This window comes from Aedes aegypti, chromosome 1 (genome assembly GCF_002204515.2).
Source record: "Aedes aegypti strain LVP_AGWG chromosome 1, AaegL5.0 Primary Assembly, whole genome shotgun sequence".
Classification (NCBI taxonomy): Eukaryota; Metazoa; Arthropoda; class Insecta; order Diptera; family Culicidae; genus Aedes; species Aedes aegypti.
Genome location: NC_035107.1, coordinates 1349110 through 1363312, shown reverse-complemented (window position 1 = coordinate 1363312; position 14203 = coordinate 1349110). Strand labels below are relative to the sequence as shown.

The window sequence follows — 14203 nt, the reverse complement described above, 5'->3', positions numbered from 1 at the left end:
ATCGAAATAGAAAATCGAAACGAAAATGCAGTCACAGTAAAGAAGCACACGGGAAAACTGTGCTTCACTGATGTCTAGCCATATGCACTTTTCGACGACTATTCACGCGATTCGAGGAAAAAGAAAACAAACCGTCGTCCATCAAACGAGCAGAAGCAGAGCAGACAGATGCGCGAACTGTCACTGTCAATCATCTGCGGAGGGCTAACTCCAAAGGGCGAAACGCGATGTTAATATCCGCTTTTACCATAATGAGGTGTTTGAATGGGGTAGGAATGATAAAAATAAACCCTCGTGAACACCTGAGAGAGACTCGCGGAGAGGAAAAATATCAATGTCATATGCAGCCCAGATTACCCTCTCACGAAACGTCAAATGCAGCCCACCGTTTTTATGGCTGAAAAAGTGAAAAGTATTGTGTTCAAACTGTTATTTAAAACCTCAGTCAGCGGAGCAGTTTTCTCCAAAGTTGCTGATAAACCTTAGCAGAATATCAATTATTTCTAATGTCTGCTACGTTTGCTGGCATGAAATTTCACACAAACGGCTATTTATGATTCGATGTGATGTAAACTCAATCATTTTTTGCTGAGAGATTCATATGTGGATTTGAACAGCATGCGCATAATTGGTATAAACACAAAGAGGAATAAGAAAAAAAAACTCAGCAATCACAGAAAAAGAAGACCGTCTTCGTGAGTCTCGTCTCAGGTGTACACTAAGAAACACAAGTAGTCACAGAATTACTGAATTCTCGCATACTCTGAGATAACGCCCTAAAAGCCATTGGTAGCCACGTGTGTAGCTCGTTGTTTTTGAGCAAATGAAAGAATAAGCATCCAAACTCCAATCCTTTCTTCCCCATAGCGTTGTGAAATAATATGAAAATCCATTCAAATGCTCAGAAACAATAAGCTACAAACATGGTTACCAATGGCTTTTAGGGCGAGATCAGAAGTTATGCGAGAATTCTAGTAATTCACGACTATTTTCTATCTGCCTCTCTTTCATTCTGCAGGAAATTTTATTCCTAGTTGTCAATTCACCTGGGTTGAAGCATCGCTGAGCTTGATGGACGGCACTTCTCCGACATTATCTACGTCAGGACATATCGTGGCGCCAACATCGACTCTGACCACTATCTGATGATGGTTAAACTACGCCCAAAACTCTCCGTCGTTAACAACGTACGGTACCAACGGCCGCCTCGGTACGACCTAGAGCGGCTTAAGCAACCGAATGTCGTAACTGCATACGCGCAGCACTTTGAGGTTGCATTACCTGAAGAAGGTGAGCTGGATGAAACCCCTCTTGAGTGTTGAAAGCAACTACCAGTGGACACAATAAACAGTGGATCGAGAGAGGAACACCGAGGCTTACGGATCAAAAATAACAACGACCGAGCGATTCCACTGTACACAAACGACTGATTTATTATCAATATAAACATAAACAATACAATAATCGACAACACACATAACCATGGTGTACTAATTAACATAAATGTTGTCTTGATACGAGGGGCGCTCGATTGTAACAAACATACACGGAGACGGAATTCAACTCAATTTTGGGTTGTTTCGACGCAATTTCATAGTTGAGCCCAATAACTCAATTTTGGCTAAATTTCCAAGGTCCCCACTAGGTAGTTGGGCTTTAATTCCATTAGAAAAATATACTCAATTTTGGGTTGATTTAACGCAAAATTGAGTTCTTTCGACCCAAACATAAGAAAAGTTGCATTTACCCAAATTTGGCTTATTGGGCCAAAGTACCCCCATTGGGTAGATGCAGCTCTCTCTATTTTTGACAACATTCGTGTGGGAGAAAGAGAAAACCGAGAGATTTTGGGTTGAAAGTATAATCGATATACTTCATTTTGGGTAAAGTAAACTCAAAAATTAGGTAAAAATATTTCTCCGTGTACACTTTCAACATTGAGGACTGCTGGATAACAGTCGAGTACGTGGGATGGAATTGACGGAACGATTGGTTCGACGGAGATTGTAGGCAGATTCTGGAGAAGAAAAATGCAGCGTGGGCGGTCATGCTGCAGCACCCGACAGAAGGGTTTATTCACAAATTTTATAATTTGCCATTTTCAACACCCACCCACCTCCTCATAACGCCTTTTGTAAGAATATTTTCCGAGTTTTTGTTGGTAATCATAGTAATCGGCTAAAAAACGGACACAACCTCTCTAACTTGCAGACTACATTTGAATTGGCTAACACACCGTCAGGAACTACTAGATATACGTCTTCTTTCAGGTCACCATATAGAAACGTAGCCAATTTCGCGACTGGAGCATAAGTTTCTCCATAATCAATGCCAGCCTGCTGTAGAAATCCTTTTGCAACTAAGCAGACTTTATAACGAACGGGGTTTCCATTTGCATCCTCTTTTACACGAAAGATCCACTTCGACTTCAACGGAGTAACGTTACTGGGACATTTCACAAATTTCCAAACGTTGTTCTTACGGAGCGATATCAATTCTTCAGATAATAACTTGTTGCCTGATCCACCTGAGACGTTTCAAGATGTATCTGGCCGCCCCGATGAGGAACAATGGATGAAAGTTCAATGATGGATACTCACAAGGAGAAACCTGCAGTGTTCTCTGGTAATAAACAGAAGATACGAAGGTTTACTGGTAAATGCAACCGTTGCCACAAGAAAGGACACATGGCTAAAGATTGTCGAGTCAGGGTGTCTACTACCTGGAAAAACCTGGAAAACCTGGAATTATCAGGGAATTTTATTCAACCTGGAAAAAACCTGGAATTATCAGGGAATTGCGATCACAATCAGGGAAATTATTTTGAGTCTGTAATTTATGATAAAATATGTTCGCGACAAAGAATTTCGGCATCAAAACCCAGAGCTAACTACTATTTGCTGGAAAGTTATCTGGAATTGAAAAAAATTCGGCTGCGCCGCTTTCAAACCACTATTTCAACTGTTCAATGAGGATCTTTTTGATTATGAAATTTTATCGACTTACCAAAACATGATTTATTTTTTTTAATATCTCTATATTTTATCAGTAAAGGATCCTACGGTAGCAGGTTTGTTTTTGGAAACTTGGTCTCTATATTAATGCAAGTTTTTATTTGTGATGAAAGGTCTCTGCAGTCTTTATTTTATTCGAAAGGGTCTCTAAAGTCACTTTCTTCCTTATTTTGCTTGAAGTGCAAAATTTCATCTTATATTTCTCGAGAAAATCTTCAGGAATTATCCTAGTGTTTTTTTCAGAGATTTCATCTGGAATACTTTCAGGTACTAGTACAGGGTTCTCTCCAGAAATTCTTCAAGAGATTCCTCTATCAATTCTTCTAGCAATTTTTCAAAGGATGCTTAAAGTATTTCTCCAGAATTTGCTTCAGCACTACTACTTCCAGTATTTTTCACTTGAGCACTTCAACATTACTACCTCCAGTAATTTTCTCAAGGGTTAATTGAACAATTTTTCAAAGACTAGCTTAGTTGTTGCTCTAAAAGATCTTCCAAAGATTTCCACATATTTTCTTCCAAGAAAACCCGTCAAGGTCCCCAACTAACAATTTTAGCGCTATAAGCCAAGATTATTTGCTTTGTGTTGTATAACAGTTGAATTGAAGCAGCGAACGCAGCAAAAAATGAAAGCTGCCAAAAATAGAACGATTAGCGTTAATACAGCTGTAACGCAAACGTTTTGCAGTTACAAATCTTAACTGAATAAATTTCGTCAGTTATTGCTTTTGCTGCTTTCACTAAGCTGTAACTCAACACCGTAAAAGATAGCAACTTAATGATGTGGAATAAAACTCGCCATCATAAATCCTGCTGCTTCTATACAATATGATTTGTTATGCTGCTCAATATATAACTAAGAAGCGCTTTGTCGTCAGTTATACAGCGAGCATACAGCAGTTAGCTGTAAAACAACAACTTGTAGCGCATCTACCCAGCTTGTTGGATGTAAACATTGCGTTTGACGTATCGCACTCTTTTACAGCCTGATAAAGTGGTGTAAGCGTGGCTATGAAATCTTTTACGATCATTATAAAATATTGTGTGAACCGTTTTCGATGTAGAACAAAATGTTGTGTTTTCTTTGCCTTTCGATATAGACTGTGGTGGCAACAATGACAGCGTCGAGACTCGTGGATGCAGAGATCGTAAGTTCGATTCCAAGCGGTGGTAGGTAACGTTGGGATCATTAAATTCAGGTACTTATGATATGAATTCCGGAAGCTGTGAAACAGCTTGAAAATAATATTTAATCGATAATACAGCGAAGCTGTATAAAAATTATTCAAAAGTTGAGAAATGGTTGAGAAAGCGCCTTCCGAAGATGTTACACAGCTAATTGTCGTATAACTGTCGAGATAGAGCAATGATCGGTATGAATAAGAACTGCCACCACAGCTTAAAAGTAGCTGAGTAGATTCGCCAGATTTGTTGGTAAAAGTATCGCATAGAAGCTTTCGTTCGTATGTACAGCGCCTTTACTCAGCATAAAGCCGTATAAAGAGGGCCTAGAGAATGTATACATTTGCACTAAATGTTAGTTGGGATCAACTCCAGAGTTTTTAATAAAATTCGTTTAAGGATTTTTTTTCAACGAACCCGACAAGAATTGCTATGCTTTTTCATTCACGGTTACTGTAAAGAATTACTTCGAAAATTCCACAAGGTGTTATTCGAGTAAATTAAAAGGTGATTAAATGTACCACACCAGATAACACTACAGCAATTTTGCCAAGAATTCCATCGATCATTCCTACACATTTTTTTTTGTATTTCGCCTGTTATCAGAGATTCAATTGATTTGTTTTTTTTTTTTTATTTTCTTTGCAAAATTCTTCTAGAAATCCTCATTCATCAAGATTGACACAATAACATACACAAGTTTACCATTTGCTTTAGGAATACGTCATGAGATTTTTCAATTTTCAATTCCATAATTTCGTGGAAAAATTCATTCATTAATTGTGGAAAAACTCCTGGATGAATGCTTGAATTTTTTTTTTGATAACTTCCTTGAGGAATCCGTTAGAAATACTGGAGGAATTCCCAAAGAAATCTTATGAGCAACCTCTGAAGTAATTCCTGAAGGTGACGTTAACAAAAATCCTAGCTAAAATCTTAATGAAATTCTGAAGAACATTTTTGTAAGAATTCCTGAGAAATTCCTATTGGCATCTGGAAAAGTTTCTGATTGAATATTCCAACAGTTTTTAAACAGGAGTCTTGGAGGATGTTCAAGAAAAACCGATGGGAGAATCGCTGGTTGAAATCTTGGGAGACTAAGGGCTTTATTGAAGAATATCTGAAATAATATATGAAGAAATTCCTGATAGAATCTCTTAGCCTCTGAGGTAATTTTTGTGGTATTCTTTGGAAAAACCCAGATTGTATTTTTAAATAAAAAAAAAATATCTTGGAGGAATTCTGTCCATCTATCTAACCTAAAGAAATCTTTGAAGGTATATCTGAATCTTTGGGCGAATACCTAAAATAATTTCTGATGAAATTGCTTGAGAAAATCATTGAAATTGCATAGAGTAATACAAAATGTTTTATTTGTCGTAATGTCACGAAAAATTGGAAATAATTTTAGAAATATTCTTAGAAAAATGTCTGATCTGATTTCATGAGGAATCAAACTCTTTGCTACTGATTACTGTAACCATTTTTAAAATTATTGGAAAATATTTGATATCAAAAAAATCCAATTTTGCAAAAACAATCTGGTATTGTTTAATTATTGATGTAAAATTTCGTAACAATTATTCAATTAAGAACTCTCGAAACATCGGTAAACGAAATTTTATGTTTAAATATTGTCACTAATAAAAAAGAATTAATTTTGCATATCAGGTGTTCAAATAACCCATGAAAATTAATGAATAATCCTCTTTTTGCACGAGAACGCAGTTCACAATGACGAACAGAGAATTTACAAACGAAATAGAATACATCATCATGATCAAATACAATTCAACTGGATAATATTTAAGCTTAGATATATTCAGCACCTTATTATTAGAATATTGGATATTGTAATAGCTCCAGATTGCTTTAAAAAATGCTATTAAATTATAAACACTTTAAAATTTGTTATTAGTTTGTTTAACCCATATAAAATAAGAGTATTTCTGGCACCTGGAATTATTTGATAGAACCTGGAAAAAAACCTGGAAATATCAGGGAATTTCATTTTGATAAATGAGTAGACACCCTGCGAGTGAAGATTCAAGCTGAAGCCAATGTAGCCAGTGGAGGTAAAGCTGTGGCCTTCATGGTCGGTCGGAATGTTTCAACAGAAGCTGTTCGAAGAAAAGGAGCCAGTGATCACCTCGTCAATGAAAAGAATTGCTTCAAGAAACTCGTGAAATTAGGTCAGCCGATTGTAATTAACGTTGCGAAGGAAAATGAATCAATTCAAGCTTTATGCCGGTAGCATCACTGGAGTCAACAGCTTGGGAGTTCAAGTTACCATCAATGATGTGCTGTACGTAACAGATCTGAGAGCAAACCTTCTTTCTGTGAAGAAACTAGCTAGAGCGGATATCAAGGTAACATTTGGAAGAACAGCCGCGAAATTGGAATATGAAGCTGAAGTGATTGCTGTCTGTCCAATACGAGGCGATTTCTATGAGCTAGATGTCTACTATGAACAAACATCCGTGTACGCTTGTCAAGTGTAAGACACAAATCTCTGGCACCGTAGACTGGGGCATCTGGGAAGCGCAAATTTGAAGACCCTGGCAGGTATGGTAATTGGGATGCCGAAACAATCTGAAGATATTGCCTTCTGTGAACCTTGCATATTTGCCAAACAATGCCGAGAGCCGTTCAAAGGTACACGTGTACGAGCAGCAAGACCGTTGGAACTCATCCATTCAGATGTTTGCGGCCCAATAACACCGGCTGCATGGGATGGTTCGCGATATTTTGTCTCTTTTATAGATGACTATTCGCATTTTGCTGTGGTATACGTGCTGAAAAAGAAATCTGAAGTTTTCGAAAAATTCAGAAACTATGAAGCAATGGCAACAGCTGCAACAGGGTTGAAAATATCAAAAGTTTTGTATGACCTGTAACATCTTGAAGACACCCACCCACCCCCTTCAGCGTTATGAAATATGTGAATGGGCCCGAACGGTGAACGATACAGATGGAAACGGTAACAGCAGACCCACCTCTTTCGGGAGAAAAAACGCCGCCGGAAGGAGACGGAGTGCGAGGAGATGGACAACTGTGCCGGTCTCATAAAACACGTAAGTTCTATCAGAAGCTCAACGCACCCTGCAATGGCTTCGTTCCGCGAGCCGATATGTGCAGGGATAAGGATGGGAGATGAAGGTCGGGACAACGGAGGAAATGCCTTTGTCAGTACTGCGGGCGATGGAAACCAACCAGAAATCTTGGAATGGTTCTGTTTCTCAATCAAATAAAACATTGAAGCACAGAAATCGAATGTAATATTTCTAATCCAAAGCTTAAATATTTACGAATCGTGAAGCTGTCGCCAATATACATAAAACATAGGTGTAAATTTGTCTTTGTTATAACTACTAGCCTAGGTTATATATGAATATATGGATTATTACAGGACTTAGAGATCACAGTGCCTAGAAGAATTTTAAAATGTTTTATGATGTCAGTTGGTACTGTAAAAAACGTTTGGACGACTCATATACTGCTTGAAACAGTGCTTATTGGTTATCTGGGAAGTCATTACTGCCTGGTCCGGATGATGCTAAAACAGAAACTAATCGCGCTGTGGACAAAACTGTAGAAAAAAGAGAGAAGTATGGAGCACACGAGGAATAGGTACTAGAATAATTATTGACAACACTGTTTCTCCTCCCAATCAGATGTTAATCGCCCGGATACCTATCCCACACGTTTGTAAACAAAGTTGCCAGCCCTTCCTTACCTACTCATTCTGTGACATTCAGAAATAAAAATAGTCACAGAATTACTAAATTTTATGTAGTAATGACTATTTTCTATCTGCATCCCTTTCATTCGGCTGTGAATTTCTACATTAAATTTCATTTCGTCTGGGTTGAAGCTTAGCGATGCTTCAACCCAGGCGAATAGGGCGATATTCAAAACTGAAAAGGCAATAGATGGCTCTTTTTAAATGGTAGTAAAAACGAAATCCTGAAGCAAAGAAAGCATCACGGAAGATGAACTAAACACAAAAAGTTATGTATTCACTTTACACTTGATTTCTAATCACTATTTTTTTGATCCAGTTTCCTAATCGCAAGCATATTACGATTTTCATTATTTTCCATACGTTTTGACAGTTCTCCAACTACCATTCTTCCATGCGCTTGTGTTAAAAGTTTGAGAAATTTGAGAATCCAGCGTAGCGCGATCAGTGGGTGACATACAAAAAAACAGTGTCGTCGCTCGGCGGCCGGTAAGAGAAACTGAATGTTCAAAAGGTTGTTGTCTGTAATTTTTGCTGCTGGCGCCAACTGTTAGCGTTTGAGAACAAAATAAACAGTCATTACCCTATACAAATTGGAATAAAATTCCCTGCAGAATGAAAGAGAGGCAGATAGAAAATAGTCATAATTTACTGAAATTTAGTAATTCTGTGACTACCCGTATTTCTGAGTGTACAAAGTGAGCATAATGTATAACCTTAGAGTTTATTCACAAATTTCATAACGTCAAAAATGGTCATTTCTGACACCTACCCACCCCCTCGTGACGCATTTTGTATGAATATTTTTCGAATTTCGTATGAGCTGTAACATCTTAAGGACACCCCCTTCAGCGTTATGAAATTTATGAATAGGCCATAGTGAACCCGCCTTGCTGCGAGCCTTGGATTGATGCTGTCTTGCTCTCGCACATGGGACACTTAACTGTCCTCTGAAAACAAGGCTCGCCGTAAAAGTCAAACATTTTATAGCGCACACAGCCTAAAATTCAAGCCATAAACTGGATTCCTACCTTTCAGCCAAGTCATGTACAGATCTTGTCAATTGGAGTTTGCGGCGGCCCACACAAAGAAATGTCGATTGTTTTAAGCGTGCAATGTTGCAAAACAAAAGAGATGTGAGTCGTTCTTTGTTTACTAATTCCGATCATTTTCGATTCGCATTTCGTCAGACCGATCGTCGTATTTATCACTCGATTTTTCGCGATAAAAGTGATAGTTTTAGCTAATAAGTGATTACATTAGGTTTAATACAAATCCAGTAGGTAAATAAACCCTGTAGATAGTTACTTTTCCAAATATTTAGTGTTAGTAATAGTTGCGTAACTTCTAGCTTTCGCTCCAGCAGAGCTCCTCGTCGTCGTATATAAATATTTAAATTTCTGACCAAAATGCAGCGAGTTCTGTCGCGTAGTCTGCACCTCAATGCCGCGCTCAGTAGTGCCAAGCGGTGTTCGGAAACGATTGACCGCATAATCCGGGTTGACCATGCTGGCGAATTGGGCGCCAATCAGATCTACAAGGGCCAGCTGGCCGTTCTGGGTAAGTCAATTTAGTAGTAGGCGTTGCATGCTTGGTGACAAAACCGGGAAAGGCCAGTATGCAGCTGGGAATTATATCCGCTGCAACAATTAGTTTCATGATCAAATTTTAATTTTGAAAACTTGTTTTTAAATTTGAAAAGTTTCAAAATTTTAGAATCATGTTGGTAGAAATTCGGGATTGTGATTTTAATTTTAATTTAGTTAACTCTTGTTTTTGGCACTGCAAATCTTACATGTAAATTGTAATTATAATTGTAATTTATTAACGTTACGATACCCTGTCAGTTTACAAACTATATCTCAGGTCAATTTCAAAATCAGTTTTCTTGACCTTGTAAAAAGCTTAAAACTAATAGGTTATCGTCAAAAATGAACATACGAATACAAAAAAAAAAACTACTAAGTACTACAAGTCTTGGTCCAATCTGATTGAAGGCAAATATTGATATATCTGGTGTTCAATACTCTGACCCAACAAAACTTTAGTTTTCAATCTATCGTAATGTCACTGATTTCGGAATTAAATGTCGTGTTCAGTATCATAAGGGCGTAACTGAAATGATCGATTTCTCTCCATCGACTACTCGTCGTCTTGTCCTTCGTCGTGCTACATCGTTGTGAAAATCGGTCATTTCAATAGAATTGCTATCGATACAAATCCAAAACATGTGCTCTAAATACACTGTGAAAAAATTTTCCCAAAAAAAGAGATAACATGTCATTTAAGCATTTAACTATTGTGAATATATCACTAAATTACATTCCGATTTCCGATCGATAACTTCCGCTGCTGTTTCTATACGTTAAACATAACATCTGAAGTAATGCGATGTATATGTAGTTCGTCGAATGGTTGATGCAGCGCACTACTTCCGACAATATGTTTAACGTTTACTAATTGCCACAGCGGAAATAAATTATGTGATCAACGACTTAATTTTAGTGCTGGAGCCACAATATTTAACATTAGTGCAGATAAGTCTAGATAAGTTTAACAGAAAGTGGGCCTATTATAATTACTCCCTGAAAATTTCGCAGGCAACACCAAAGTGGGAAAAACGATCGAGCACATGTGGGAACAGGAAAAAGTTCACAAAGCGGAATTCGACCGACTGATGAACAAATACCGCGCCCGGCCTACTGCTCTGCTTCCACTGTGGAACATTGCAGGGTTCGCCCTCGGAGCCGGAAGTGCGCTGCTCGGCGAAAAGGCGGCCATGGCGTGCACGGTGGCCGTCGAGTCGGTAATCGTTGAACACTACAACGACCAGCTCCGTGAGCTGATGGACAACCCGGATTTCAAGGACCACGAGCTGCTGGAAACGATCCAACGCTTCCGGGATGAGGAACAGGAACATCACGACATTGGACTGCACGAGGGAGCCGAACAGGCACCGTTCTACAAGGCTCTGACCGATGTGATCAAGTTTGGGTGCCGTACGGCGATAAAGATAGCCGAAAAGGTTTGAAAAAAATCGCACTTTTGGTTGTCTTACACTGAGAAACTATAAATTTTCGTTTATTTATCACAACAAAATACACATGTGGCTGCGTTTATCTCCCTCTTGCGCGAGTAAGAGAGGCTGAAAGAACACTCCAGAACGATTATATTGAGAACATAAGCACAAGCTAGGCAGATAAGGCATTGGTTTCGGCAGAGAGTGGTTCCATCTTCTGGGCTAGGTGGCGCCGGCTGGACCATTTCCCATGGATTACCTTTTAGGTAACTTCGAGCCATTGCGTTTCTTCTTCTCTCCTAAAATTAAACGATCATCGATTGAAAAAAGGTTTCATAAGGATTTTACCTCGCGATTCTTACGTCTGTTGCAGAGTTTCCCGAACCATCCGTTGTCGCAGCTGCAGGTGTGATCGGGCTGGCAGGTCCCGTGCTTGCAGGGTCTCTTACAGGTGGATCGCTGGCGACGTCCAATCTGGCAGTGATCTCCACTCAATCCAGGCTTGCAGCGGCACTTGTTCACTCCTTTGCATTTGCCGTCGTGTAGACAAGGGATGACGCACTTTGCTGGAATTTAAAAACTTATATTTTAGAAATTATATGTTCTCCAAAAATTTTCGATAGATTCTCAAAGAAAAGCTCCAGCGGTTCTCTTCCGATATTTTTCAGGTAAAACGGCGAGGTCTCATTCTGAAATTCTTACACAGGGGTCCCCAAAAATTTCTAAAAGATGTTCTTAGATGAACTAATAGAATTCTCGGAGGGATTCCTTGAAAAAATACTGTTACATCGGCCCAAAGGAAACCAGAAAAGGAATACATTAGAGATGTGTTGAGTAAATTTGACCTTCTGCACGACTTTTCGAAACAAGCTGTAATCAGTGTTTGTTTCCCCGTCTTGTCGGTCCACCTTGTATCCCCTCGAAATCCGTCTTTTTGTATCGTTACAGGTTGTCATTGTCAAATCTACGTTGGACCAGACCAAAACCAACAAGACACAACTGAACGCTGCTGAACGTCAACGTAATGATCCCATTATCCTATCCGTTCCTTTGAAAATATTGTTACCCCTAACCTCGACAAAACCGCGAGTTTTACGGTTCCCCAAAACAGACACAGAATCAAGGTATCTAGAAGGGAGGTACTTCAATGTGTCAGAATGTTGAATTTGCCATTTTGAAATACCAGGTGACAGCTGGCGAGTTTGTTTTGGTTTGAAGGTGCTAACTCAAGACGTACCTCCAAACATTTTTCACAGCCACACTCCATCTCGTTTCGTTCGGCTTTTAATTTCACTAGTCATAGAAGAAATGTAGCATCCTAGTAGCTTTTCCTCACTTTAAACAATAAAACACTTGCATTTTACATCCTCTAAAACACACGAAGAAGGTAAACGTTACTTAGAAATGCGGGAGAAAATTTTCACTTACCGGTAGGATTTATTTTCTTTGGTAAACAATCCCTAACATTCCCATAGAAACGATACATGAAAACATACTCGCCAGCTAGCCAGCTCGCCTGTAGCTGACCTCACTTCGCACCCACTGACTGCTTAGATCACTGAACCTTCCTTTAATCAATCTTGCACAGACTATTAGGAATTTAACATGTATTTGTTAAAACCAGTAACCTGCTCGCAACCAACGGCCACGCGAGGGCATCAAAGCTTCCCAAGGTCACCGTATGAAATAAAGGCATAGGTCTTTCTAATTATGTATTTTTTTTTTTTTTTGTTGGGGGTTGAAACTACTGCGTCCATTATTTAGAACTATTGTAGTATGTCCCAGTTTACTGTACATGTCACGCTAGCCGAACACCATTGATTAGACGATCAGCTGCTTACCATGACACGTTCCCAATCAGGTATGATATGGTTTATGAAACCAATCACCTTTCTCGGATCAGCAGACCAGATCTCACTGGGCTGTAAACAGCCGCTATCGAGAAACTTTGATCTGCGCCTGTATAATGCACCACAACTGCAAAGCAGATGTTCCGAGGTTTCACTTTCAATATTACAAAAGCGACAAATATCATTCTGAACCTGGCCAATGTTCTTCAAATGATATTTGCTCGGACAGTGCCCAGTTACTAGGCCAGTGTATGTACAAAAAGCCCTCTTGTTGAGCTCTAAAATCTTTTTAGTTTTATTTGCGTTTGGAGTTATAAATCTTTTAGACTGGGTACACTTTTTGACATCCATCCAGTTGGTCATCACCTTTTGTTCTTCCCAGCACTTAAGTTCCATTTTTACTGCACAGTTTGGTATACCACAGAATGGTTCCGGGCTAACAAACTGTGAATTTGAGCCCCGTTTTGCAAGATCATCTGCCTTTTCATTCCCTTCAATGTCACAGTGTCCTGGAACCCAGTACAAATTTACCGAGTTTGATTCACACAACTGTCGCAACGAGAGAATACATTCCCAGACGAGTTTTGATGTACATTTATATGCACTTAATGCGTTTAGAGCTGCTTGACTATCAGAGAAAATACATATATTTGCATATCTGTATTTTCTTTTCAGACAGACATTCACACATTCAAGTATTGCAAAAAACTCAGCTTGAAACACTGTTGGCCAATGTCCCATTGCAACTGAAATATTTACTCCGGGTCCAAAGATCCCAGCCCCAGTATTTGTTCCAATTTTTGAGCCGTCAGTAAAGAATATGATTGAGCCTTCACGAACCGTGGGACCTCCGACATCCCAACTTGTACGCGTCATTTCGCTTACCTTGTAGAGAAAATCATAGTTGTCCTCAGGTCTCATCCAGTCTCCGTTCATACTCATCACCGGTCCTCTTTTAAAGTGTTGCAAAATGCTCAAGTGGCCAATAAGATCACCTGGCAAAACATTTTTAGACCTCTTAAGCCTTAAAGCACTTCTTTCCGCTTTTAATTGCACATATTCGTGCAAAGGCAGCAGATTGAGAATAGCATCTAACGCTTTCGATGGAGTGCTGTGCATTGCTCCCGTTATAGCAATGCACGCAAGTCTTTGAAGCTTAGCTAGTTTCATTCCTGCAGTAGCCTCCCTGGTGTTAGGCCACCACACTAATGAAGCGTAGGTAATTTTTGGTCGTATAATAGATGTATAAATCCACATAATCATTTTTGGCCTCAAGCCCCACTTCCTCCCGACAGTTTTGGAGCATAACCATAATGCGTTGATCGCTTTATTAATCGTAGAGTCATGATGCGCATTCCTGCTAAGCTTGGCATCTAAGATTACTCCCAAGTATTTT

General features: G+C 39.1%; 2 protein-coding genes across 7 annotated transcripts in view; one reads left to right on the top strand and one right to left on the bottom strand.

Moving 5' to 3' along the window:
- The first annotated feature begins 9062 nt into the window (after positions 1-9062).
- Positions 9063-11039, top strand: LOC5574741 (5-demethoxyubiquinone hydroxylase, mitochondrial). Of its 4 annotated transcripts, none has more exons than XM_011495297.2 (3): positions 9063-9221; positions 9290-9498; positions 10539-11039. In XM_011495297.2, exons 2-3 carry the CDS (start codon positions 9348-9350, stop codon positions 10967-10969), a joined length of 582 nt encoding a protein of 193 aa, XP_011493599.1. In that variant the 5' UTR covers positions 9063-9221; positions 9290-9347; the 3' UTR covers positions 10970-11039. The 4 variants fall into 4 exon arrangements, with proteins under 4 accessions (XP_011493599.1, XP_021694467.1, XP_011493600.1 ...); XM_021838775.1 differs by having other exon boundaries at positions 9072-9217; XM_011495298.2 differs by having other exon boundaries at positions 9073-9221; positions 9275-9498.
- The window catches only part of LOC5574744 (protein shifted), a 63527-nt gene continuing 60311 nt past the window's right edge, over positions 10988-14203 (bottom strand). For all 3 annotated transcript variants that reach the window (XM_021838774.1, XM_001655261.2, XM_001655262.2), the window contains exons 6-7: positions 11320-11523; positions 10988-11256 (exon numbers count right to left, since the gene is read on the bottom strand). In XM_021838774.1, coding sequence (XP_021694466.1) covers positions 11213-11256; positions 11320-11523 — 248 coding nt within the window. In that variant the 3' untranslated portion in view covers positions 10988-11212. The remainder of the gene's footprint in view (positions 11257-11319; positions 11524-14203) is intronic.